The following is a 24922-nucleotide window of genomic DNA, read 5'->3' as shown; positions in this document are numbered from 1 at the left end:
ACACCGTCGCCGCCATGCAGAAAGAGGAGGAAAGGGTCCCCCCCCCCCTGTTCTTGTGCGGCGGATAGGGTGCTCTTCAGTTGCCGACGCGCCGGTTATTTCACGTAGGCCCCGGCACGTCGACGAATACGTGACCACCTTCCCACGGCTAGACCTGGTTCTTAGCGCTGCGGAAGCGAGGGTATCATATTGTTTGTGTCGGCATCGGCGGCGTTGTCCCTGAAACCAACTCCGCAGCTGGGGTTGACTCACTATCGAAAAGGTGAAACAGCTTATTTGCTGCGCTCAAATTTCGCATTAGGAAGTAACGTAATCGTCGGTAATTTTTTTTTGTCTCTAAAGTGCTGCAAGGCGAAAGCTTTTCCTGGCGCGTTGTTTGTTTTTAATTTTCTAAAAATTTTCATTATTTTAGTTTTATTTGTGATCTTTTTACTGTTTATTTCTACTTATCACATTTTAATATCAGAATTTATTTTTATTTTATTATTTTTATTTATTTTTATTTTACTTTTTTCCTTGTTCTTTTTCTTTCTCTTCTTATTTTTATTTTTGCATTTTGTATTTTGTTTTCGCTTCTTTCTTTGCTTTTGTTTTTATTTTTCATTTCTTATTTTATTTTTTATTCCTTTTATTCTATTTATGAAACCCATGCTTTCTCTAGATGCGCCTTTAATCATGCTCAAACCTTGGGCCTCCGTGGCGGGGTTTATTGAATACCGCCACGGAGGCCAAAGGTTTGAGCATGATTAAGGGCTCCGTGGCGGGGTGGTACCGTCTCCGCTACCTGGTTCGATTCCCTGCCCCGACGCAGTTTCTTTTTAAGTAGTGACGCCGAAACGCGGACAAATCAGCCGACACGGATGATAACGAGAGTATGAGGCATTAAACGCTTCCGCCTTAATATCACGGAGAAGTTTCTCCGCGGCGTCGACAGATTTGAGCGCTCATACCAGCACGTTTTGGTCCCAAACGAGGCACACCACAAGTCCCGCTTTTGCGGCGACCCCGAGGATGCTGCGGATTGCAGCGCCGGCTTGTCCAGGACCAAAAGTTAGCTCGAGTTCGACCGTGTTTCGCGGTTTGAGCACCACGATGATGTCTTTTTCGATGCACGGTGTGTTCTGCGGCCGCACCGGAGTTGCTTGGAACGCTTCGAGGCTGCGTTCAGCGCACTCCCGCCCTGCGTGTGCGCAGAGCTTGCCGGCGCCTGTTGCTGGGCGGCACCAGCACCAGCGTCCCTCGATGCAGCCGCCGCGTTCATCTTTCCGCGCCAGACGCGGACCATATCCTGAAGGTATTTGCGCCGTACGGGTGGTAGCGTTCCGTGGACTCCGTGGCAGCGCTACACGCTGTCGCGTTCCACTCATACACGCGAAGCTTTATGCGGAAAACGCTTTCGCCTCTACGCCCTTTAGGCAAAGTGCCACCTGAATTTTTCTCCGACGGCAGCCGGTCTAAGAGCGCCACGTGCACGTTCAAAGGAAGAATTTACTGAGTAGAAGAAGAAGAAGAAGGAAAGTGCCGGCCATGGAGATCGAGAATCTGCCGGAGAGCCTTCTCTTGGAGGTGTTCGGGCACCTGACGTCGTTCGACCAAGTATGCGCCTGCGCGAGGTAAGTCGGCCGTCACTGCTACGCGGTGCATCACCTTCCAGTCGATGCTTCGGAGCTTAGACGAAGCATGTTAGCCTAAGGATACCGGCGCGACACTACATCGCTGAGCACGTATTTCGCTGTCCACTTATTAAGTGTGGCGTCAAGTGCTATTCAACGCTTCTTTCTAGTTTATAACGATAGTGTACTTAGTGTGAGCTATTAACAGCCAGGAGACTGCTTGATCTTGGATTCCCCATTACGCTTCAACACAAAATAAACCAACGCCCTGCGTAGATGTGATGCGTCCCACCGCCTTTGCAGCATCTCAACGCTTGAGCGCTGAGGAAAGTGCAGAAAATTTTCAACAAATGAGATCACATAGATGTTAGAGATGCTCCTGCAGGCCCAGTTGTCTGCTTATTGTCTCCTCGCTGTTATTGCCGCAAGGCCAGCAGCAGACGTGTGTTCGGAAACTCCGTGCGGACGAAATAGTGGCAGATAAACGTTGCGTCAGATTTTGAAACAAAGTTGCGGCTCAGCAGCTCACGGCCCAATTTCCATCTGTGTAAAATTCCACAGTCTCTAGTCTCATACTCTTTTGAAGCTTGGGTGCGTGTTATGGGACCTTCCTCTGCACCTCAGTGGTACATACACTGCAGGGTTGTGTTGCAGTCACGAGGAAGCTGGTCTTCCTGAGGGGACTGGCATGCACCAAACTCACCTGCAAAAGGTGCATGAGGCGGGCAACTACCAATCAGTCAGGATTTTCAGTTTTGACGGGCGCAGCTGCTAGCAACTCACCAGTCGCGTCCGAGATCTCAGTGGACGATATGAAATTGATGAGCAAGATGTCATTTTTAAAATTGGTGCCAGTCCAGGGCTTCTTATCCGCACGTAGTATGTATTCCCCTGTAGAGTGGCAGCAATCCGAATAATCACCATACCGAAGACCATGGCGTGGTAGCAGCGATAAACGGTTCTCTCCATACGTCGACGGAGGCGCAAGGTAGGTGTAGCAGGAATCATACTCTGGCAATGTATTCCGCAAACGTTAAGAACGTGAGAAATTCCCACTGCAACGGCGCCATCAGTAAGCGGCAAGAGAAGATTATTCATCAATCCCCACGTCTTTCTTTCTACCCTCTCCATTTCAGAGCTCTCAGGAAAATCACCCCGTCGGAATCCTTCATGTACACCTTGTCTGAATGCTATTGAGGTCAGATCACTCTTAGCTTCAATAGATTCTGGCTGTACGACGGTGAATTAACGGCTCATAAACATCGCAATAATGAGCTTTGCCTCTGCTAGAACTCACGTATACTTGACCGCTTATGTATATATATCAAATAAAACAATGTGACAACACCAGCGCACGCCTCTTCATTCCAGGGTATGTCGCCGATGGTGGCGTGTAGCACGCGACTTCTCGCTGCGGCGTGTGCTACGTGTGACGTCGTTTCCGCTCAAGGCCCGACAGGTGCACAGCCTTCTCGAGACCCAGGTCGACGCCAACATCGTGGAACTGCACATAACCCGTTCCTTCGACATATCCACTGCCGAGGATGAGGAGAGAGACTTTCCGCGAGCGTTGTTCGTCTACCTGGCCGAGCACTGCCCCTCACTCAGAGTGAGCGTTTCATGATGGCTACGCTTGACGAAGTGTCCCCTCGTTCAAACCCGAGCGCAAAGTCTTATACGAGCGCTACGGGATCGGAGTAGTCGAAGTGAAAGCAACACGTCCATCTGTAACAAAAATAGCGCTTCTTTAACGCCAGCAATTGATGTGATCTTCAGTAAACAGGATGTGAAATTTTTAAATGAAGAAAAACGAATGCTTAGACATTTTTATAAGCATGCCTTCCATCATTGATAACCAAGAATTACAAAACATTGATGCGGTGCCCTAGAATCTGGCCTCACTCTTGGCAATGAAGTCGATGAAGTTATATTTTTCGCTTGCGTCGACAAACCAAGCACGAAAGCGGTAGTTAACCCTGGGGTCGGAAGCTCCATTTAAATTCGATTTCATCTATTTAAGCGCACGTGCTGACTCAACGGGGTTTGATGTTTAGAAAATGAAATTCTGGACGTGAACGCAGCGCGAAAGGCTGCGCCTTAGCCGCACCGTTTTAGGCATAGTAAAACGATTCTGGTTTGTTATCACTGTTGGTGGTTATAAACCTGCTCGGTGACGAAGTTTTTTCATGCTTGAGACCGCTGCTATAGCAACAATACGACGCTCCAGTTGGGGAGGAATCGGCGGTGACATCTGGATTGAATGGGTAATGCGATATATTAAAGTTTCCGATCTCTAGTCATCCCATACAGCGCTGTTGTTGTTCCCCAAAAAACTGAAACGTCAACTTTTTGATAAACACGCAAAGGATAAATAAGGGGAATGCCCACTACAAGTGCTAGCGTACTAAAAGGATCAACAAGTGTCCTTACTTATTCGCAGGTCTTGCACATCACTCACGGCTTCCTCTTCGATCACATTCGAGAGAACAAGGTCACAGTGTGCGACCTGCCACCGACGCTAACCCATCTCTCGCTGCGCCAGTCGTGGTTCAGTCCGGAGCAATTCTTCACCACCGAAGCGGGCCGTCCATACCCACGGGATCTCCGGCTGCTGGACCTCGCCGACTGCGGATTCGAATCTGCGATCGGGCTCGCCATGTTGGAGCCGTTCCCGTCTCTTCGTGCCCTTGGCTTCGAAGGCTGCTTCCTGTTCACCGACCATATTCTGACCGACATACTGCCCGTGATCGCAAACCTCGTTGTCCTTGACATTGAGCTCACGCGCGTGAGTGAGACGAGTGCCGAGATGGTGCTCTTGCACGGTCACAGCCTGTGTTTGTTGTTCTTGGGACACACTGCAGTCACGGGCAAAGCATTCAAATCAATCTACAGGCGAACAAATGGAAGCCTAAGGCTGGGCCTAACACATCTATGCCTGAGGAGCACGATTGTGGGCAAGAAGCGCCTTTACAAACTTATAAGCATGGCTCCCCGCTTGCAGTGGCTCGCTGTGAGCAGCCACCGCATGACGGAGCGCGTCGCGGAGCGCGTGCGTAATGCCGTGCCCAGTTCTTGCCGCTACTTGGAGGTCTTACCAAGCTCCGAGCAAACAAGTCCCCTCTGCCAGCACTTCACCTGTGACTTCATTAAGAACTTGAAGCTAGGTGCCCCGCCTGGTGAAAACTGCTGAAACGTCCTTTTTTCTTCTGTTGTTTATATGACCTGATTTTTCACCTTCAAGAGACCTCCGTGAGTTGACTCTTTGCTCACGTCGTTCTGCTGTTCGCCAGTCAACATAATTTTCGATACCCATGAAAGTTTAAGCAAAGCTTTGCGTTTTGCAATTCTTGAAGTAACGATGGGTCAAAAGAGAATACCACTTCGGGTCAAAATATCGCTTGAATGGTCAGAAAAAAAAACCCGGTTTTAAATCATCTCGGACAACTACACTTCTTATATGTGAGCTGGCAGACACCATAAATGCAGTGTTGGATATGTGGCCTTCGTTTTCAAGACAAACCGAAATAAATGGTTTACGCAACGGCATTGTTTCATGTCATTGAGCTTGGCACTGCGCCTCTTTGTATTCATGAACGCGTCCTCCGGCACAACCTCTTGTCGCACCGTGGGTTAAGCTCCCTGAGGCACCTCTTCTCTTGTTCACTTTTATGACCGAAGGCAGTCAATGAAGATATGCTGCGCCGTTTTTCTCCCCTGCATGCTCGAAGTGCAAATATTGTTTGATCTATCAACAATATTGGAGATACCCGTTTGTCTCCAACATTGCACAGAAGTCTTGTTAGTTGTGTATTCTCCATGACGCTGGCAGCGCGGCCGGCGACGATGTTTTGAATTGCTGAGTCCATGGAGCGTAGCGATGTCTCCCAGTCCTCCCATGTTTGGAGTGGTCCCTGCCCGCTGTGTGGAGGTGAAGCCGCACCGTCAAGGAGGCTATGGGTCAAGTTTTCTTTCTGCGTATTGGACAGAGGGTAGGAAGGTGGGATGGTTCGCTAGTGGGAGAGTAGAGAGGGGGTAGGGATGGTCTGCGATTGCAGACGGGGCCTTAGGTGTTACTCCCTAGTAGTGAGGGAGGAGTCGGGGGTTGAGGGGGGTATAGTTCCCTTTCGGCATGAGCATTCGCAACGAGTTCAGCTCAGGTGGACGCGCGCTCCTTTCAGAAACCCCCCATGAAGTCCGCCTGTGCCCGGTTTCTCGACCCTCGGGCTAAAGATTCGGCGGCCTCAATGCCTGGGTTTCCAGAGTGCGCAGGCACCCAGATGAGCTCAGTGCTGCTGGAGGAGGGGGGTTCTGGGTCGGTATTTGGTAGGTAGCAGGGTAGACTTTGCCCCTAGCATAATTTAGCATTACAGTTTTTGGAAGACTGTGTATAAAGGTAGCACTGGAGCTGCCCAGCGCTAGCGCTATAGCTATTTATTCGGTTTTACTCTGGGTTGGTTCCCTGGGGTAATTCTTTTGTAATTGGAGCGATACGTGCTGGTCACATGCAGCATCTACCCATACGGTGTTCTGTTCATCGCCGTATCGTTCATGAAGGGCCGCTTCCCTGGCTTCCTGTCCCTCGCGGTTGCGGTCTAGGTGCATGTTACGAGGGAGTGGTCGAATGCGTAGTCTTTGACGAATTTCTTTACCTGACGGCCGGCATACTCTATAAACTTCAAATTCGCATCCCTGCTAATCATAACTCCCTAGGTGAGGTAGCCTGCCGCCGCATATATGCTTTTGTTTTCAAAGGACGACGTCCTAAAGAGGTCGTGGAGCTCTATGCCTATCTGCTGGAATGGTCTTGTTGGTTATGGGATTAACATAACTCCTGCTGTCTTAGTAGGTGCTATTACTAGTCGCTCAAAAACTTAAGCAGACATTTTACGTAACGTGCGGCATCGGTTGAAAGTGGGGTCAAGTGGTACTTCAGTTGGAAGTACTACTCGCTGATAAGCAAGAGTTGCCTAGCGGTCGGGTCGTCGTTGAGGCCTGTGTATTTTCTCGGCAAAGACAGTTGGGAAGGACGAGAAGGCATGTAGTCTTTGTGGGGCTTAACGAGAATCCTCTTTCTCTTTGTCCTTTTTCACTCCCACCCTAAAGCGCGGTTGAAGTGTACACCCGAGATGTGAGACAGATACTGCGCTATCTCCCTTTCCTCAATAACCAATTATTATTATTATTATTATTCTTAACTACAACGTCGTTCTTTACGAACTATAAATATTAGCGGCTGCACACATCGGGCGGTGGGGCTCTTTTGCCTTCCTGATAGTGAACAATGATTAGTTGTGGGTCATAGCGCTGCGATGGTGCGAAATCGCTTGCACTTATTGGTTCCATGGAGTAGCATTGGTAAATTGGTAAGTTCGTTTTTGAGGAAAAGAAATTGCTCAGTATCTCTCACATATCTCGTGGACCCCTGAACCGCGTCGTGGTGGAAGGTGGAAGTGAAACAAGAGAGAGAAATAGGTGTTGTAGTGGAGGTGACCGGAAAAAATTGGCGGGGCCTTAGCTTTCTTTAAGCCTGGTAGGTTGTGAAAACAAACTCGCAGCGCCTCCAACTGAAGGAACGCAGTGCGCCGCGTCTACAAGTCATGCGTGGCTATCGGCCACCACTGCGCGACGACTGAAAGCGTCTTGAAACGCAGTGCGCCGCGTTTACGGGTCCCGCGTGGCTACCGGCCCCCGCTGCGAGAGGACTCAAAGCGTCTTCGGTAATTTTTTTTATATTTCGTTTTTGATGTTGCGACTGAGAGAAAGAAAACATAATCTGCAGCTGGTATGTCGTCACAACGACATTAGCGCCACAGGTGCGCGGCGCGGCGTGACTGCAGCAGGGCTATCTAAAGGAGCGGGTTGGTCGCCCATATTCACTCCGGTAAAGGTCAAACGTAAATGCGGCCGGGTCGCGCGAAGGCTTGAAAGTGCGAGTAGTATTGCTTTCGCAATAAAACTTCGACCACCTGGGGATCTTTAACGTGTGCTGATATCGCAGAGCACATGGGCGCCTCTTGCGTTTCGCCTCCATCGAAGCGCGACTGCCGCGGTCGTGTTCGAACCCGAGTACTCCGGCTCGGTAGACGAGAGCCTTAACCAGTGTGCGACTGCGGCCGGTATCGCACCCTGCGTAGCCTTAACTTCGCGCCCTGGTCACTCGCCCAATGTCGTAGCCTAGAATTACAAGGGCTCTGAGCAAGTTAATGGGCGCAGTAACTGTAATTTCTTGGTGGGCACTTAACCGTACCCTAGAATTACAAGGGCTCTGAGCAAGTTAATGGGCGCAGTAACTGTAATTTCTTGGTGGGCACTTAACCGTACCAAGTGCTTGTAAGGCACGGTCCTTCACGGGCTGGTCAAAACAACATCCTGTCCTTTCCTAAAAAATACTTTCACCACAACCACCGTTAAAGGTGAGTAATGGGGGTGAATTAGATGCAAAAGAAAAGATTGAAAGGATGGGCATATCGCCCCGCTATGAAATTTCTTTTCTCAGGAAAAGAAATGACGCGGTGACTGTCTCACATATCTCGGTGGACACACTTACCGCGCCGTAAGGGAACGCATAAAGGAGCGGGTGAAAGCAGAATTTTAGAAAGAGGTGCCGTCGAGGCCTCGCTGTCGTAACCACGGATAAATGTCTAGCTAGATTCATTTAAACACGACTATAAAATGCGAGATCTATTTTAGTATGCGTTGTGTTATTAACAACCGCTTTTAGCAATTTTATGCAGCACGTGCAGTCCAGCGTGATGATGGCTGTGAAAAATGTTATGCTTTGTATTTCCTTAGTCATTGAGGAAGATATTTTGCTCCAGCCGTTCACTTTCTGGCCCCCAAAAAACGAGAGGTTCAGAAAGCGGGTGGTCCCATGTCAGTTGAGTCTTGGACGGCAGTTTCACAAGCTCTTCGTTTGGGAGAGTTGTACATCGTTCAGAGGCTGGCATCCCGCGTTTGGTCTTGCGGCCTTGCGGGGACCTGTCCTGAGAGAGAGAGAGAGAAAACTTTATTTACACAGGAATTCTGGGCACGCCCCAGGGTCCCCGCACGACCCCACTGCACTCAAGTGTTTATGTTCCGAAGGTCCATAAAACTGGCAGCACAGTCCGAACTCTTCCTCATCCGGCCTAAGAACCACCGCTGTCCCCGCTCCCCCATTGCCATTGAACTGAATGGTTACCCGATACCTGAGGTTGCCACCCTCCGTGTATTGGGCCTGCACATCCAGAACGATGGCAAAAACACCACCACCCTCAAGAAACTCAAGCAGGTTGTAGGCGCGATATCGCACCTCATCCGCAGGAATTCGCGACGTCGTAGAGGCATGAAGGAGCGCGATCTATGCCGCCTGATTCATGCCTTTGTCCTCAGCCGTGTGCTGTACACTACCCCATACTTACAACTATCCAAACATGATATAAACGCTTTGGATGCTTTGATTCGCAAGGCATTCAAGGTAGCACTTCACCTTCCCCTCAACACATCCACAGAAAAATTACTAGGCCTGGCCCTCCACAATACGATCGGGGAACTGGTGGAGGCCCACCGACAGGCCCAATACATCAGGCTCACACAAACCTCCACAGGTCGGTATATCCTGGACACCTTCGGCATCAGAATACCGGCCAACGACCCAACGCTCCTCGCGATCCAACGATCCCTTCACCGAGAGCTCCTAATCAGGCCGCTCCCGCGGAATATGCATCCGTACCACCATGAGCAGCGCCGCAGAGCCCGTGCGAAGGCACTCCATCGAGCGTACGGCCCCGAGCCGGACGCCGTATGGGTGGACGCTGCCTGCACGTGTGATGAGGTGACAGCAGCTGTGCTGGACTCCTCTTTTTCCGCCGTCCTCATCCTACCTCTCCCTCCAGACACCTCGCCAGAAGCTGCCGAGGAAGCCGCCATTGCACTTGCTATCACCCGCACGGAAGCCCGGTACATTTTAAGTGATTCTAAAACTGCGATTCTAAATTTTGCTTGAGGTCGAGTCCACGTCCCTGCTTTTGGCATACTGGACTCGCCCGATGCACCCCCGCCCCGCCAAGTGGAGCTGATATGGGTGCCTGAGCACTCCGGGAATCCTGGAAACGAGGCCGCCAACCTTTTAGCCCGAGGTTCTTTAAACCGGGCTCAGGTGGCCTCTGATCGGGGATTCACGAAGGAGCGCATTCACTCATTCAATGAGCTGACCTAGGCGTACAGAGCCTTACGCCAGCTCTACCCCCCGCCCCACCCTTCTCTAGATAACAAACACGCAACACTCTGCCGCAGACTACAGACACACACTCTCCCTTCACCCCTTAACCTAGCCTACTATCATCCCTCCTTCCCCACTCCGGCATGCACTCTATGCCCAGAATTCTTCGCCTCTTCCCTCCACATCAATTCCCACTGCCCGGCGGACCCTCCCCCGCGGGACCTAGAGAACCTCAAGACCTGGGAGGACTGGGAGACCCTGCTGCGCTCGGAGGACCCGGCCGTGCAGACCATCGCCACCGGCCGTGCTGCCAGTGTTATGGACCTGTCCTGAGACCATCGTGAATGCGGCGGCCTGAATAGTGGGTGTGTCTGAAGTCTACTGTGAAGAGCATGGCTTCCACAGCCACAGCATCCCCATCCTCGGCTCTGATTAATAGGCACTCCGGGTAGCAGCTTTGATGCGAAGCTATGTCTTTGACGGTGCGCGATAATCTGGCGATGACCAGTGCCTTTCGCATATCTTTAACAGAGCACACTCGTGGAATTCAAACGAGGAGTGGATTTTACCTGTAACTGGAAGTTCGCCGCAGGTGTGGCTGTGATGTCAGGACTTGTCAGGACTTCGGCTGCCTCCGAAGAGGTGACCGAGGGGAGGGGGACAGTAGAAAGAGGCTTGAATAACACCATCTGCAGAGCTAGTTGGTTGCGATCCATCAGTATCAGCAGCGCGAACGCAACACAGGAAGAAGTTATCAACCACCTGAAGAGAGATGCTCTTCAGGTGGTTGATAACCGCCTCTGATGACGTATCTTCTTTCAGCAAGGCCAGCTCTGGATATCTGGAATGATAATCCACGACAACAAGATACACGGAGCGTTTTATTTCAAACAGGTCAATGTCGACTTTTTGCCATGGTAGTTCTGTCGTTTCCGAGGGAATCATTGGTTCCGCGAACTGCACATTTTCGGTCGTACACACGGGGCAATCAGCTACAGCTTTTGCTATCTCTTTGCTGAGCCCGGGCCACCAAACAGATTCCTTAGCTTTTGCTCTGCAGCGAACGATGCCTTGGTGCCCTTCGGGCATCCGTTCGATCATTTCATTCCGCAGACTTCACGGAATAATAATGCCAGAATCTTTTAGCAACAGCTTCTTGCAAACTGAAATGCTAGCCGGGACGTGCCAAAACTGTCTCAAAACAACTGGGAGCCTTTCTTTTCTTGGCCACCCGTGGTGGCAGGCTTCCAGCAATGACAAGCATTCATGGTCTTTTTGTTGCTCGGCTCGTATGAGATTAAGCATGCTTTCTGTAGGAGGTAGTCCCTCAACGATTCCATCGATGAAAGCCGATACGTCAGAGTCTGTCAAGGCCCCTAGAGTATGGTGAGCAGTGTTCGCTCGCACTCTTAATAAGGTGTCTGCTGTCACAATGCTTTTGCCGGGAACGTGCGTTAGTGTGAAGTAGCACCTCATCAAACACATTCTGAATCTTTGAATGCGAGGCGGCATAGCGTCCAGAGGATCACAGCCGAGCAACGGATGTAGAGGCTTGTGATATGTTTCGAACAAAAATTTCATACTTCTTAAAACTTTGTCGAAACGCTCAGCTGCCCACGTCAGCGCTAACGCCTTCTTCTCTATTTGAGTATTTTTGTTCCGTCTTCGTCAGCGATCTCCAGGCATAAGCAAACGGTCGTCGTTCCCGGGATGGTTGCATCTGAAATAACACAGCACCAAGACCATACGACGAAGCATGAGTGGAGACGATTGTCTCTTAAAGAGGGTGGTACCTGGCGAGTCACCTGTCCGAGCTAATTGGTTTCCTAGATTTTGCATAACGCCTGTTCCTGTGGCGGTCCCCAAGTCCAGTCATTGTGCTTGCTCAGAAGGCTGCGCAGAGGTGCGCTCATGGACGCTGCATCTGGAAGGAATCTAGCACGATGGTTTGTCGTTTCCAGAAGAGAGCGAAATTCTGATACGTTCTGCAGCCTTGGAAATTCTTTGATGGCCCGCACTTTTTCAGGATGCGGCCGCACTCCACCAGCGCCAAAAATCATGACAAGGAAGGATACTTCTCGCAATGAAAAACAGCATTTTTACTTCTTTAGCTTCACCCCTTCCCGCTGTAGTCTTTCGAGAACCTTGTGCTTCGCTGGGCGAGAGTCGTGTTCGGCCTTATTTGCGCCGAACACCACAATATCATCCATGTAGTTCAAAACACCGTCTAATCCTTCCAAAACTTGCGTGACCTTGCTCTGAAAAACTTCTGGTGCCGAGGTTATACCAAACGGTAGTCTGCGATAGTAGTAGCTGCCGAACTGTGTTATGAAAGTGGTGAGCGTTTGGCACGACTCCGAAAGTTGGATTTGGTAAAATCCCGAGCTTGCGTCTAATTTAGAGAACACGGAGGCTTCTTGCAAGCTTCCCATGAACTGCTCTGCGGTTGGTAACTGGAGGCGCTCTCTTCTTACGAACTTATTTAGTTGAGTGAGGTCGACGCAAATCCTGACTGCGCCGGACGGCTTCAAAACGGGCACAATTGGCGCACACCATTCTGTCGTATCCTCGACCTTCCTAATCACGCCTTCCCGCTCAAGCCTGTCAAGTTTCTCCTTAACTGGTTGCTTCATCCGGATAGGAATCCTGCGCGGGGTTGACACTGCGTAGTGGATTGCATTTTCTACCATACGTATCGTGTTTGGTTTGGTTTGGTTTATGGGGTTAACGTCCTAAAGCAACTAAGGCTATGAGAGACGCTGTAGTGAAGGGCTCTGGAAATTTCGGCCACCTGGGGTTCTTTAACGTGCACTGACATCGCACAGTACACGGGCCTCGAATTTCTCCTCCAAAGAAATTCAACCGCCGCGGCCGGGATCGAACCCGCGTCTTTCGGGCCAGCAGCTGAGCACCATAGCCACTGAGCCACCGCGGCGGCATACGTATCGTCTGCTCGTCTGCTAAAGAGCCGATTCCTTGAAAAAGCTCTGGGTACTTTTTCGTGACCTCATCGCACGTTTCTAGTTCGTGTAAAAATCGAACTACTGCAAGGGCCTTTATTGAAGGCAGCGATAGTAAAGACACCCGCAAGTTTTTTACGACCTACACTGTGTCCTCTCAGAGACTGTCCTCCCATGCAATTTCGGCCTGACTTTCCGCACGTGTCAAAGCTATGGTCCCCTTAGATTTCTTGCTTTCGCAAAACAACTCAGTATTCCTGGAAACGTTTCGCCCACGACCGTGACCTGTGCTCCAGTATCAACTTCCATCTTTACTTCATGGCCGTTTATCTGTACCGTCACAAAGTGCGCAGACGACTTGCTTTGTCGTGGTGTAACTGTGCCGAGGAATTGGCGCTCGTTATCAGGTGCCGTTACCCCTTCAAGTTTTCTTTCTCGGTTTTTAATGTGGCAAGTCTTTTCGAAATGCCCTAACTTCTGGCAGTAAAATCATTTTTGCTGCTTCGTTGGGCAACTTGTTCGCGGGTGCATGGAACCTCAGCAATAAGGCAGCCTTTTTCATAAAGGCGCTTCTTGCGACGCGCAAGTGTAGCATTCCATTCTCTCTTCTGTTCTGTTTTCTTGCTCTTCTTTACTGCTGCGACGTGGAAGGAGAAAAAAAGGTCCCTTCAGCAGCTTTCGCTAGGCGTGGTACCCAGCTTTATGTTCTGAACGTAGTCACTGGCGAAGTGATGGCACAGGTGACTCGCTTCCTCGGAGCATGGCAAGACGTCGAAGTGGCACGAACTGGGCACGGCATTTCGCACGCGGTCCGCGACGCGCTCCGTCATGTGGGGGCTGCTCACAGAGAGCCACTGCAAGCGGGGAGCGATGTTTAACAATCTGTAAAGGCCCTCCTCTCCCACCTGCGTTCTCCTGAGGCATACGTGTGTTAGGCGCAGCTTTAGGCTTCCGTTCGTTCGTCCGTAGACAGATTCGAATGCTTCGCCGGTGCAAGCCTTGTGTCCCAAGAACAAAACACGCAGGCTGTGACCGTGCAGGAGCGCCACCGCGACGCCGGTGTCGCTCATGAGCGTACGCTCAATGTCCAGCACGACGAGGTTGGCGATCACTGGCAGTATGTTGGTCAGGATTTGGTAATCGATCAGGTAGACGCCTTCGACGCTAAGGGCGCGAAGCGACAGGAACGGCTCCGGCGTGGCGTGCGCGATGTCAAAGGCGCGTCCGCCCTCGGCGAGGTCGAGCAACTGGAGGCCGCGCGGGTATGGCCGGCCCGGTTCGACGGTGAAGAACTGTTCCGGACTGAACCATGACTGGCGCAGTGACAGGTGCGTGAGTGACGGTGGCAGGTCGCACACTGTGAGCTTGACGGGTCGAAGGTAACGCACGAGGAAGCCCCGAGTGAAGTGCAGGACCTGCGAATAAGCAAGAACAGTTGTAGAGCCCTTTTTATTCCCTCATTCACGAAGAAGGCCTGCTGAAATACGCGCGTTTCTCTCTGATTATCATTATAATTTCTCTCTGATTATCTCCTCTTTTATCATTCCTGGATAATCATCACCATCAGTTTTACTACGCCCCCAGGAGGGCAAATTCCTCTCCTATGTCCCTGCAGTGAACCCTGCCCTTTCACAGCTGCCGCACCAAACTCCCGCAAACTTCTTAATGTCTTCCACCTAACTTACTTTCTGTTTGGGAGCCGTTCTCGCTGTTTCCCTGCTTGTCGGACTGCAGTACGACTACGTGACAGTAGTAATGTTGGTGAGCGAAGACATGCTGATAAATATGATGACTAAGCATTCCTTATTCTTCTTGTAAAATTTGGACGTTCTGTTAACTGAAGATCGTAACATTTCCTGCCGTTAAAAAAGTGGTATTTTTCTTTCGGGATGTACGCGTTGCTTCCTTTTAGACTAGCCGGGACCCACAGCTCCCGTATAACACTTTGAGCTCGCGCTTGCACGAGGGGACCCTCCGTTAAGCGCTGGCGCCATCAAACGCTCACCCTGACTGAGGGGCAGTGCTCCGTCAGGTAGGCGAAGAACTGCCGCGGGAAGTCTTTCTCCTCATGCCAGTTGGACGAAGTGTCGGTGCAACGGGTTATGCTCAGTCCCACGATGTTGGCATCGACGTGGGTTTGGAGGAGGCTGCGCACCTGTGGAGCCTTGAGCGGAAACGGCGTCACGCGTATCACTCGCCGCAGCGAGCGGTCGCCTGCCACACGTCGCCACCGCCGACATACTCTGCAATGAAGAGACGAGCGCTAGCGTTATCGCATCGTTTGATTCGCTACATGGGCAGATCGTAACGCATGCGCCAGCTCTAGAAGAGGCATCATCATCATCACCATTAGCCTGACTACGTCCACTGCAGGGCAAATGCCTCTCTCATGTGCGTCTCAAATTAACCCTCCCTTTAGGAAACTGCAGCCACCGTATCTCGGGAAACTTCTTATCTCATCCGCCCACCTAACTTTTTGCCGCCTCCTGCTACGTTTGCCTTCTCTTGGAATCGCACAGCGTTACCCTTAAGGACCAGCGGTTATCGTGCCTTTGCATTACATGCCCTGCGCAAGCCCATTTACTCCTCTTGATTTCGACTGATATCATTGGTCCGCGTTTTTGCCCTCAGCCATTCCTCCCGCTTGCGGCCTTCTAACGTTACACATAATTTTCTTTATATAGGTCACTGCGTTGCGCCTAACTTTAGGTGAACCCTCTTTGTTGGCCTCCATGTTTTTTCCTCGTAGGTGAACACTTGTAAGATACAGCTGCTAATACATTTCCCTTCAGGGATGTTGGTAAACTGTCATTCATGATATGACAAAGCCAGCCATATGCGCTCGACCCAATTCTTAATCTAGACATTTCCCTCTGAAGATACGGATCAGCAGCCACTAGCTGCCCTAAGTTCACGTATTCCATTACCACTTCCAGCACCTCGCTAAGAATTGTAATCTGCTGTTCCATTGCGAGACTGCCATTCTGCTCCGCATAACTCATTGATGAAGCTTTGCACTCATCTCATGAGTCACTTAGGAAGGCAATGTCATCAGCGAAGCGCGAGGTACTTAGGTATTCTCCATTAAATGTTATCCGCAACTGTTCCCAATCCAGGATCTTTACTCCAACGGTGAAGAGCCGTTTATCCGCCGTCGCAGACCCAGAATCGATGAGAGTGAGGCTAAAAGTCCTGTGACTGCCATAGCGTTCAGACAAGGTCTGCGTAAAGCATTCCAGCAGTGTGATCTCCATCCGCGCTGAGAACTGGTGTGTAGGAATAAAGAAGCGGGAACTGAGGGGTACTGTTATGTTGCCGCTTACTGATTGTGTCGCTGCTAGCGGCATTTTCAACTTTATGAACCTTCGCGGCATACATTGCCCGAGTCTTATTCTTGCTACGCCAACCTTGCATCTCGGTCGCCACAGGGAGAGAATCATTCGTCGCTACTGCCATGCCATGGCCTTCGCTGTGGTGATTGTTGAATTTCTCCGCTATAGAGAGGAGTGAATAGCACTTTCGGATTACCAGTCCGGGAGTGGCTCCCATCCTAAAGTTGATATCTTGCGCAGCCCGTTTGATGTCCTCCACCGAGAACTGGGACGCGACTGGAGACTGTCTAGCAGCGGCACTTGTCGCAACAGGAAATCCGGACTGTTCGCTAGTTGTCCGTCTTATGCAGCTTTTGCAGCTTTTGCAGATGAGCTTTGTGCATCGCAATCTCTTCCGAATGAGCAGCTTCCTCGTGACTTCATGGAAACACGGCGTCTACATACCACTGAGATGCAGAGGAGGCACTCGTAAAGCGCTCCCAAGCGGCAAAAGAGTATGAGACTCAAAACTTTGGAATCGGAACTTCTTATGATCTCGCACACACTGCTATACAGATGGAGATTGGACCGCGAGCGGCTGCGTCGCACCTCTGTTTCAAACCCTGCCGCAACGTTTATGTGCCAATATTTGGTCCCCGCGGCGCTTCCAAAGGCTCGTCTGCTGCAGGCGTTTCGGCAATAACATGAGGAGACAAGTCGATGGTAATAGTGCAGGAACATCTGTGAGACCTATGTGATCTTCCTTGTTGAGGATTTTTTCCAGCTTCCTGAGTGCTTCAAGATAAGCGTTGAGATGCTGCAAAGACTGTGGGAACCACCAGATTACGGAGGGCGCCCGTTGATTTCATGTGTTGAAGCGTAATAGGGAATGCAAGATCCAGCAGGCGCGTGGCTGTTAATAGCTCACACTAATTACCTTGTCGTTATAAACTGCAAAGAAACGCTGAAGAGCGTTTCATGCTACCTTTAATAAATTGAAAAGCGAAATACGTGCTGAGCGATGTAGTGTCGCACCGGCATCCTCATCCTAACATGCTTCGTCTAAGCTCTGAAGCATCGACTGGAAAGTGATGCACTGCGTAGCAGTGACGGCCGACTTACCTCGCGCAGGCGCATACTTGGTCGAACGACGTCAGGTGCCCGAACACCTCCAAGAGAAGGCTCTCCGGCAGGTGCTCGATCTCCATGTTGTTGTTTTTGTTCACCTCATAGAATGGCCGGGACTTCTTCGTTCTTCTGCTTCTTCGGCTTCTCCTCAGTAAACGTGGCATATACCCACGCGGGGGGATTAGCCAAGGTATGGTGGTGAATGCCAAGAAAGTACATGTGCAATAAAAAAGAAATCTGAGTAGCATAGTGTAATCACTCAAACCATAAAAATTTATTGTTGAAATTTTTAAATAAATTAAACAAATTAGAAATACCAGGAATAAGAGAAAATACACTTGTTGGACATTCGGTGGAATATTATATGGAGTTAATAGGGAAATTGACCAGTTGCCGTAATGTAATCCTGAAGGTAGCCGCAAATAGAGCTTAAAATAATCCCGTGGCGCTCGCACCGAACGAGAGAAGAACTGGTAGAGGAAAAGTAAGTCTTAACCTTTTCAACGTTTTCGCTGTGCTCTTCCACACAGAGGTGCGCCGTTGGAAGAACGATGCGATCGAGCAGCATGATTCCGTTGTCACGTCGACAAAACTTACTTTGTCGTAAAAAACGTCTATATTCCCGGCTTCTCCGTCACAAAATTTTTTGATTGGCCGAGGCGTCACTTGGCCATGTGAGGTCATCTCAAGCGCTTCACCCCACTGTGAACAAACTGCCCACCGCGTCGCTGCCCATGAGCTTTACGGGTGCTCGGGAGGCGCCACCGTGATCTCACACGCCCTCTCGGTGGCTGTGCTTGAAACAGCCACCTTCTGGCGCAGTGGCCTTCCGCTTAGCCGCTGCTCCGCGGCGCCAATAGTGTTATGACTCCCCGCCATCTATGAGTATAAGCGATTGTCGCGACGTCATCAAAACCACGCGGTAACATTGGACCAATCATGGGGGGCCTCCTTGCATGAAAATGTGAGGATCCCATTGTTAGGAAGTTTGGTCACCCTAAGAATTCCAAAGGACCACAAAAAATTTTGAAATAGGGCCACCCTATGAAATGAATTAAGGTTGGTTGGTAGGGATTGGTATGTGGATCAAGCTCGATTTGTGCGTCGGATGAGTACAATCACGTATGGTATTGTGATGGAAGGTAATTGAACATTGCAAAAGATGATGAGGCATGCATGCCATGTAACAGCAATGGAACTGGTTCCCAACTGGGTTTTGCGGTAAAATCGCAAATAACAATAGACACTCACTGCAAGGTCACATGGCATACGTCGTGAAGGCGGAGCTCGACAGCGGTCTAGAACAAAGTTCCAGCGAACTGTAGCGCCAAAATTGTCGAGGAGGGACGACACAAATAAGATAAGAGAACAATAATTCCGCAAATATTCTTGGTCTTTGCGCCGTTTAAGACACCACTGGTGTTACTCGTTTTAAAGATGCTTTTAGTTGTGTTTGGTTGTAAAATACAACACTTCTTAGTTATTTTCGCGTACCTTCACATCAGCGTGCAGCGAATCTACCCTTTTGGCTGTTCTGCTGCTTGGTCGGGGTGGTGAAAACTTTTATTTAGTGAAATAGAGTTTGGGAGCTCCAGAGTGGCCCGGCTACAAGGTCGGCGTCCCTAGTCCAGGACACCGCATGACAAGGCCCCGTCTCTCGCCCGCTTCACCACAGCCCTTTGGGCATCAAGCGAGGAGCAGTTGAGGAATGCAGTCTCCCATGTCTCTCGAGAAGGGCTAGGGGAAAGCGGGAGGTGGGGATTTTGAATATATGCTCACACCATGTGGAAGATATCACAGGTCTGCCCACAGTGCGGGCATCACCCATCCGTGTTAGGATCGTAATGCATTATGATTGCAGGACAGAGTAGAGTGCCTGTCTGCAGGCGCCTTAAGGTTCGCTGCTCCGTCTTAATCACCCCCTTTGCAGGGGCCGGGAGAAGGCGGTGGTTGTCGCTATAATGCGTTATTATTTCCCTGAATCGCAGAAGCGGCTGGTTAGTCTCCGATCCAGAATAGCTGGGATGAGGAGCCCGGTGAGTAAGCGCTCGGGCAGCCGTATTAACGGCCTCATTAACTCGTAAGCCCTGGTGGCCGGTATCCCAAATGATTATTTTCTGTGCTGGGTCAGTGGCAGTCCGTCTTAGAATACAAACAGCTAAGTGGGAGCTCTCTCCTGTCAAGTAATGATCACATGCCTTTCGGGAGTAAGTGATGATGATTCTCGAATTGGCGTGGACGGCAGCAAGCGCAATTGCTATTTCTTCGGCTCGCATTGAATTCGGGGCTCGAAAGGAGAGTCCATCAACGTGCATTTCCTGGTGAACGACAGCGGCCGTGTAAAATCCCGTGGGCGATGGCCCTGCTACGTCTACATAATATACACCGGGTTGGAACCCGTGTTGTCTCTCAAGAGCCCGAACCCGCGGTTGTCGCCGTTTTCGTGCATGTCGGCGTCCATGTTACGGGGGAGCGGGGGGATTCAGAGCATATGACGCCACAGTACTGGGATACGCTCTGCCTCCCCTGGAGTGCAGTCGTGTTGGACGTGTAAGCGGCTTATCAGGTGGCGCCCACTGGCCGTCTGCATGAGCCGCGTGTATTGGCTCACGAGGTGGGCCTCCCGCAGCTCCTGTAAGGAGTTTAGCAGCCCCAGTGCCTCGATCGAGCTTGGCATTATAGGTAGCCACCGGGAGATCTAGGGCTCGCTTAGTTGCCTTGCGCAAGATGGCGTCTATTCGCGACTCCTCTTGCTTAGTAGTGCGGAGATTAGCACGGCGTAGAGGATCCGGCTGGTCACGCAGGCATAGATGAGCCGAAGCGCGTCCTTGCCCCGCAGACCGCCCCGCTTGTCGGAAACGCGGCGGATAATGCGTCCTACCTGTTCGCCTACTTTCTTGAGTTTCACGATAGTGGTGTCCGGTCTGAGTCAGTGGTGAATGAAAAGGCCCAGAATACGGAGTTCCTCCACCTCTCTAATAGAACCTCGTGAGAAAGATGTGTATTGCTGTCCTGTCCTTTGGGTTTGCTCTGATATGCAGAAGCTCTGATTTCGCTGGAGCTCATTGGAGACAACAGTCAATATCATACGCATTGACGATGGAAGCGGCCTGCTGAAAGCGGTCCTCCATGTCCCCAAGGCTCCCCTCGGTAGTCAAGATTGTAATGTCATCTGCATATAACGCGTGTTGGATCATAGCCGCGTCATAGCTATGTTGAACAGGAGCGGTGTTAACACCGCTCCCTGAGGGGTATCCCAAGTTTTCATCATGTAAGGGCAGTATTCCTCGTCCCCAGTCCGAAGAAAGGCCATGGCGATTAGTCAAAAAATCTCTCACATACGCGTACGTCTTAGCTCAACAATCGGTAGAACTCAAGTTGGCCAGGATAATACCGTGTTTAACATTGTCGAAAATCCTATCAGATCAAGGGCGAGGATGGCTTTGCCATTGCGTTGCATAGTTGTGGGTCGTATTACATCCCTGTGCAGCTGGAGGAGGGCGTCCTGTGCAGACATGTGGGGGCGAGACGCGAACATGGTGACTACAAAGAAGCCCTTGCTGTCCAGGTATGGAGAGAGGCGATCCCGTACCATCGTCTCCATAAGCTTGCCCGCACACGGGGTCAGTGATATGGACCTGGTTGTCCGTATGCACGACCTTACATGTTTTAGGGATAAACTTCACAAGTGACGTTTTCCACTGGGTAGGGAGTGGACGCCCGCCCCAGATCTGGTTGGTGTATTCTAATCAGTGGATGTAGGCTGAGTCCGGTAGGCTGCCAAAAGGATCACTGTTATGTGGTCCCATCCCGTAGCCGTACCACGGCGCATATTTGCTAAGGCCGCCTTAAGGTCGTGCAACTCAAAAGGGGCGTCGAGTGTTGCATTAGGCCTGCCAGAGTACATGTACTCAGGCCCAGTTGGGTCGTCCGGAAGACAGAGATGTCTGTCGCACAGTGTCCGCAAGTTCCGCCGTCGTACCTTGGTACCCATGGAGAGCCCGCCGGAGCTACTTCTGCGTCTCCCCTCTAGTTTGGGAGGGGCCGATTAGACTGCGAAAGAGACGCAGCGTCCCCTTCGAGCTCATCTGATGATTGAATAGGTTTTAGGCGCAAAAAGCAGACAGACACATAGGTAGGTAACAGGACGAAGCGCCATAGAAACATAGTCTAAGAGCACTTGCTGCTGGGCTAGTTGGTTCTGGTTCATATTTGAATAGGTTTAGTAGTAGTAGTCGTAAAAGACTTTTATTCGACCATAATTTATAGGCCGAGCATGTCGACCGCCTGGGCGACCAGAAGCCGCTGTTCTTCTTCCCCTTCAGCGCCAAGCCAGTCGAGCCAGGTGGTGATGGATAGAGAGGGTGGGGGGAAGGAACCCGACTGCTGAGCAGCCGGGCAAGGCGCAAAAAACAGACAGACACATAGGTAGGTAACAGTGCGAAGCGCCATAGAAACATAGTCTAAGAGCACTTGCTACTGGGCTAGTTGGTTTTGGTTCAGACAGACCTATGTGTCTGTCTGTTTTGTGCGCCTAAAACCTATTCAAATATGAACCAAAACCAACTAGTCCAGCAGCAAGTGCTCTTGACTCATCTGATGAGCTGCGGCGTCGCAGCGTGCTATCCAATTTGAATCTGAGAGCTCGACAACATACGCTGCAGCCTGCTTTCTGAGTTTGGCTATGCTGGGGCGCAGTTTGCGATTAGTTTTCTGCTTTTTGCACCGTTTAGTTAAGCTCCGGCGCGCCTCTCACAAATGCAGGAGGTGGGTGTTCACTGCGGGGATCTCTTCGGTGCTTTGTAGTGTTGTGACGTGTTGTTTCTGAATGTTGTATATGTGGTTACCCCACTCCGCGTAGCCGCTGGAAAATAGTACGGGAGGTTTAGTGTGATTTCGGAATGTGTGCCAATCGGTCAGCTTGGCCTGACCCCATTTTTTGCGCGCTGCCTTTGCCACGAGTGTAATCCGGAGAACGAAGTGATCGCTGCCTAGAGAATCTCCCAAGTTCTCCCAGGTAGGCGCTCTAGCATTTTTAACGAGGGAAAGGTCAGGAGACGTGTCGGGGGTTACCGAATTCCCTACTCGGGTAGGATACGCCGGGTCCGTGAGCCACGTGAGGCAGAGGGTGGAGATGAGCTCCGCCAGCTTAGGTCCTCTAGCCTTTTCGAAGTTGTAGCCCTAGTGAAGGCTGGGAGCATTGAAGTCTCCAACGATCACAAGAGGCTCTTTGGCTGCCATTTAGATCGCGCGAAGGACGATTTCATTGAAAGTTACGCGCGGTTAATGAGGAGGGAAATACATGTTGAGGATACGTATTGACGGGTCGCGGCGTCGGAGAGGCAGTACCCGGACCATTGTATATTCTTGCTCGGTGCTCAAGTCTAAGTCGACCTGAACCACTGTGTAAGCTTTATTCACCAGGATGCACGCAAAGGGTACCCCCTGAAAGGTGCTGTAGCCCGTGAATTTGGCGTCTATGCCGGGCTCCTACAGGGCAATGAGCGCCGACATGTCACCTACGGAGTGAAAGTAGAGCTGGAGGTGCGACCGCTTTTTCCAAGCTCTGAAACCCCTGCAGTTCCATTGAATGATGTGGAATTTTTCAAGGTTTTTAGCATTCCTGTTAGATCTGCTAGCCATCTTGTTGTTTATATTTACGGGCGAGCGGACTAGCCCTGGGCGGGAGCCGACGCAACCCAAGTGAGGGGCCGCAGCGACCCACCGGCAGCCGAGCCTGAACCGTGTTCCTCCGCTGCGTGGCGGGAGGCTGTCTTACGTTTGAGGTGAGGGGATTCACCGCTAGTGGAGTTCTTAATTTGGTTGCTGACAGCAATTTGGTTGCTGACCCAGGGCTGCACGGCTTTAAGGACGGAATCAGCGACATGGGCGATAAGGACGGGAAGTGCTTGCGTTAAAGCCGCCTTCAACATGTCGTGGAAGCACGCGCGGACTGCTGACATGATTTGATTCGGGAGGGCCGCCGCTTGCTCCTCCAGTTGCTCGGTTTGGCGCTGCATTGCCTCGAGGCCGCCGAAACGACCAGCAGTGGAAACTGGTCCAGCTATCGTGTCCCCGCTCTGCCGCGAGACGCTAGTGAGGCAAGATGTTGCGAATGATCCGTCATGCTCGTCATCTGGCTCAACTTCCTGCATTGGCTCGGATGACCCGGCCTGTTTGGCCTCCAATTCTTGAATTTTGCGCCCTAGAATTTGGTTCTGGCGCCTGAGCTCCTCTACCTGCTGCTGTGGGACGGTTTCAGTAGGACAGGGACGGGTTGGGGGCCCGGAGACTGCCCTACTCCAACTGCTCACCTGTGGTTGGACATATGGCAAGGGCGGGAAGACCCTGACGTTAAGGACCGGGAGTCCCGCGTGGGTCCCCGCGTGGGGCCCGGTTTGGGCCGTGGGTTCCTTAGCGGCTGGCGCTTTCTTGGCTTTGGGCAGAGGAGCCTGCTTGGGCCCCGTCTTTGTCTTTGGCTTGGATCCAGATGGAGAGCTTGGTTTGAAGGCTTTCCGGAACCGCTCGGCACAGCCGGGAGCTCCGGTTGAGTGGCCACCTCCGCACATGAGGCAGCTCGGAACACACCCATGTTCCGCTGGGCCGTCAGAAGTGGCACCAGGAAGCTTGATCCCGCAGCGTTTGCAGCGCCCCGGCTGCGGTCGCGGGCACGCATCGGCCCGATGTCGCACTGTGCCACAGCGGCGGCATGCAGGCACTGTCTTCTTGTAGAGGCGAACAGGGAGCCGTTAATAGTTGTACAACACCGTCCGTGACACCTTTGTCCCCGCGAAGGTGACCACCGCATCCGGGGTTCGCCCCAGCTTGCGCACAGACACCACATTTGATTCCGCACTGAGCGTGCGTTTAACGCTTTCAGACGTTTCTTCTGGCGACAGTCACGACGCCCCGACAGAACGCACCGGAGAGTTTCGGGTGTCACCGCAATGGTATCGCGGGCACTTTTATTGCGAAAGCAATACTACTCGCACTTTCAAGCCTTCGCGTGACCCAGTCGCAGTTACGTCTAACCTTAGCCGTCTGAATATGGACGACCAACACGTAGGTTATGGGCGACCAACTCGCTCCGTTGTTGTGTTGCGTGGGGCGTTCATGCGCGCGCGTTCATGCGAAGGAGCAGGCAAGTTGCCGCTGTGACGTCATACCAGCTGTAGATTATGGGTGACCGACTCGCTCCGTTCCTTCTTTCACTCCTACCTTCCTCCATTCCCTTACGGCGCCTCCTCCATTCCCTTACGGCGCGGTCAGGTGTCCGCCGATATATGCGAGACAAATACTGCGATTTCCTTTCCTCAAAAACCAATTTACCGACCTATTTACCAAGCCATAGGGCGTCGGCGTTCGTTGTGTTCATTGGCGTTGGCGTTGACCACGTTTTACACTCCGATCATTTTAAGGAAAGGAAGTTCACATAATGGCGCCCTGGGTCAGTGGACGCCTGAACTGTGCTCATCGGCCCGTGGGGTGATGAGAGAGAGAGAGGTGTGAGCTGCAGGCGTTGACAAGAATGTGCCAGAGACGCGGCGCTAAAGCGATAGGCCATAGGCGTTCATTGTGTTCATTGTGGTTGTCAGCGTTTTGCACTCCGATCATTTTAAGGAAAGGCAGCCGACCGCGCGCGGCAAGGCTGTGGCATGGCAGCTGTGCGAATAACGTCACTTGCTCCTAGCGCATGCGCAGTATGGTCGT

General features: G+C 51.4%; 2 protein-coding genes across 4 annotated transcripts; one reads left to right on the top strand and one right to left on the bottom strand.

The window, feature by feature from the left end:
* The first annotated feature begins 791 nt into the window (after nt 1-791).
* LOC149366821 (uncharacterized) lies at nt 792-5159 on the top strand. 2 transcript variants are annotated; one of them, XM_089552596.1, is made up of 4 exons: nt 792-1294; nt 1450-1613; nt 2985-3222; nt 4054-5159. In XM_089552596.1, the coding sequence occupies exons 2-4, from the start codon at nt 1528-1530 to the stop codon at nt 4801-4803; spliced, it is 1074 nt and encodes a 357-aa protein (XP_089408722.1). In that variant the 5' UTR covers nt 792-1294; nt 1450-1527; the 3' UTR covers nt 4804-5159. The 2 variants fall into 2 exon arrangements, with proteins under 2 accessions (XP_089408722.1, XP_089408713.1); XM_089552587.1 differs by lacking the exon at nt 792-1294 and having other exon boundaries at nt 1305-1613.
* Nucleotides 5160-10674: 5515 nt separating this feature from the next.
* On the bottom strand, nt 10675-24125 carry LOC149366820 (uncharacterized). Of its 2 annotated transcripts, none has more exons than XM_089552530.1 (3): nt 23527-24125; nt 14779-15016; nt 10675-14188 (listed from the first exon to the last, which is right to left on the bottom strand). In XM_089552530.1, the coding sequence occupies exons 1-3, from the start codon at nt 24054-24056 to the stop codon at nt 13442-13444; spliced, it is 1515 nt and encodes a 504-aa protein (XP_089408656.1). In that variant the 5' UTR covers nt 24057-24125; the 3' UTR covers nt 10675-13441. The 2 variants fall into 2 exon arrangements, with proteins under 2 accessions (XP_089408656.1, XP_089408662.1); XM_089552536.1 differs by lacking the exon at nt 23527-24125 and adding an exon at nt 17207-17783.
* Between the last annotated feature and the right edge of the window lie 797 nt (nt 24126-24922).

Source organism: Amblyomma mixtum, chromosome 1, assembly GCF_055824585.1.
Source record: "Amblyomma mixtum isolate Tamu chromosome 1, ASM5582458v1, whole genome shotgun sequence".
NCBI lineage: Eukaryota > Metazoa > Arthropoda > Arachnida > Ixodida > Ixodidae > Amblyomma > Amblyomma mixtum.
This window is presented reverse-complemented; position numbering and strand designations above follow the sequence as displayed.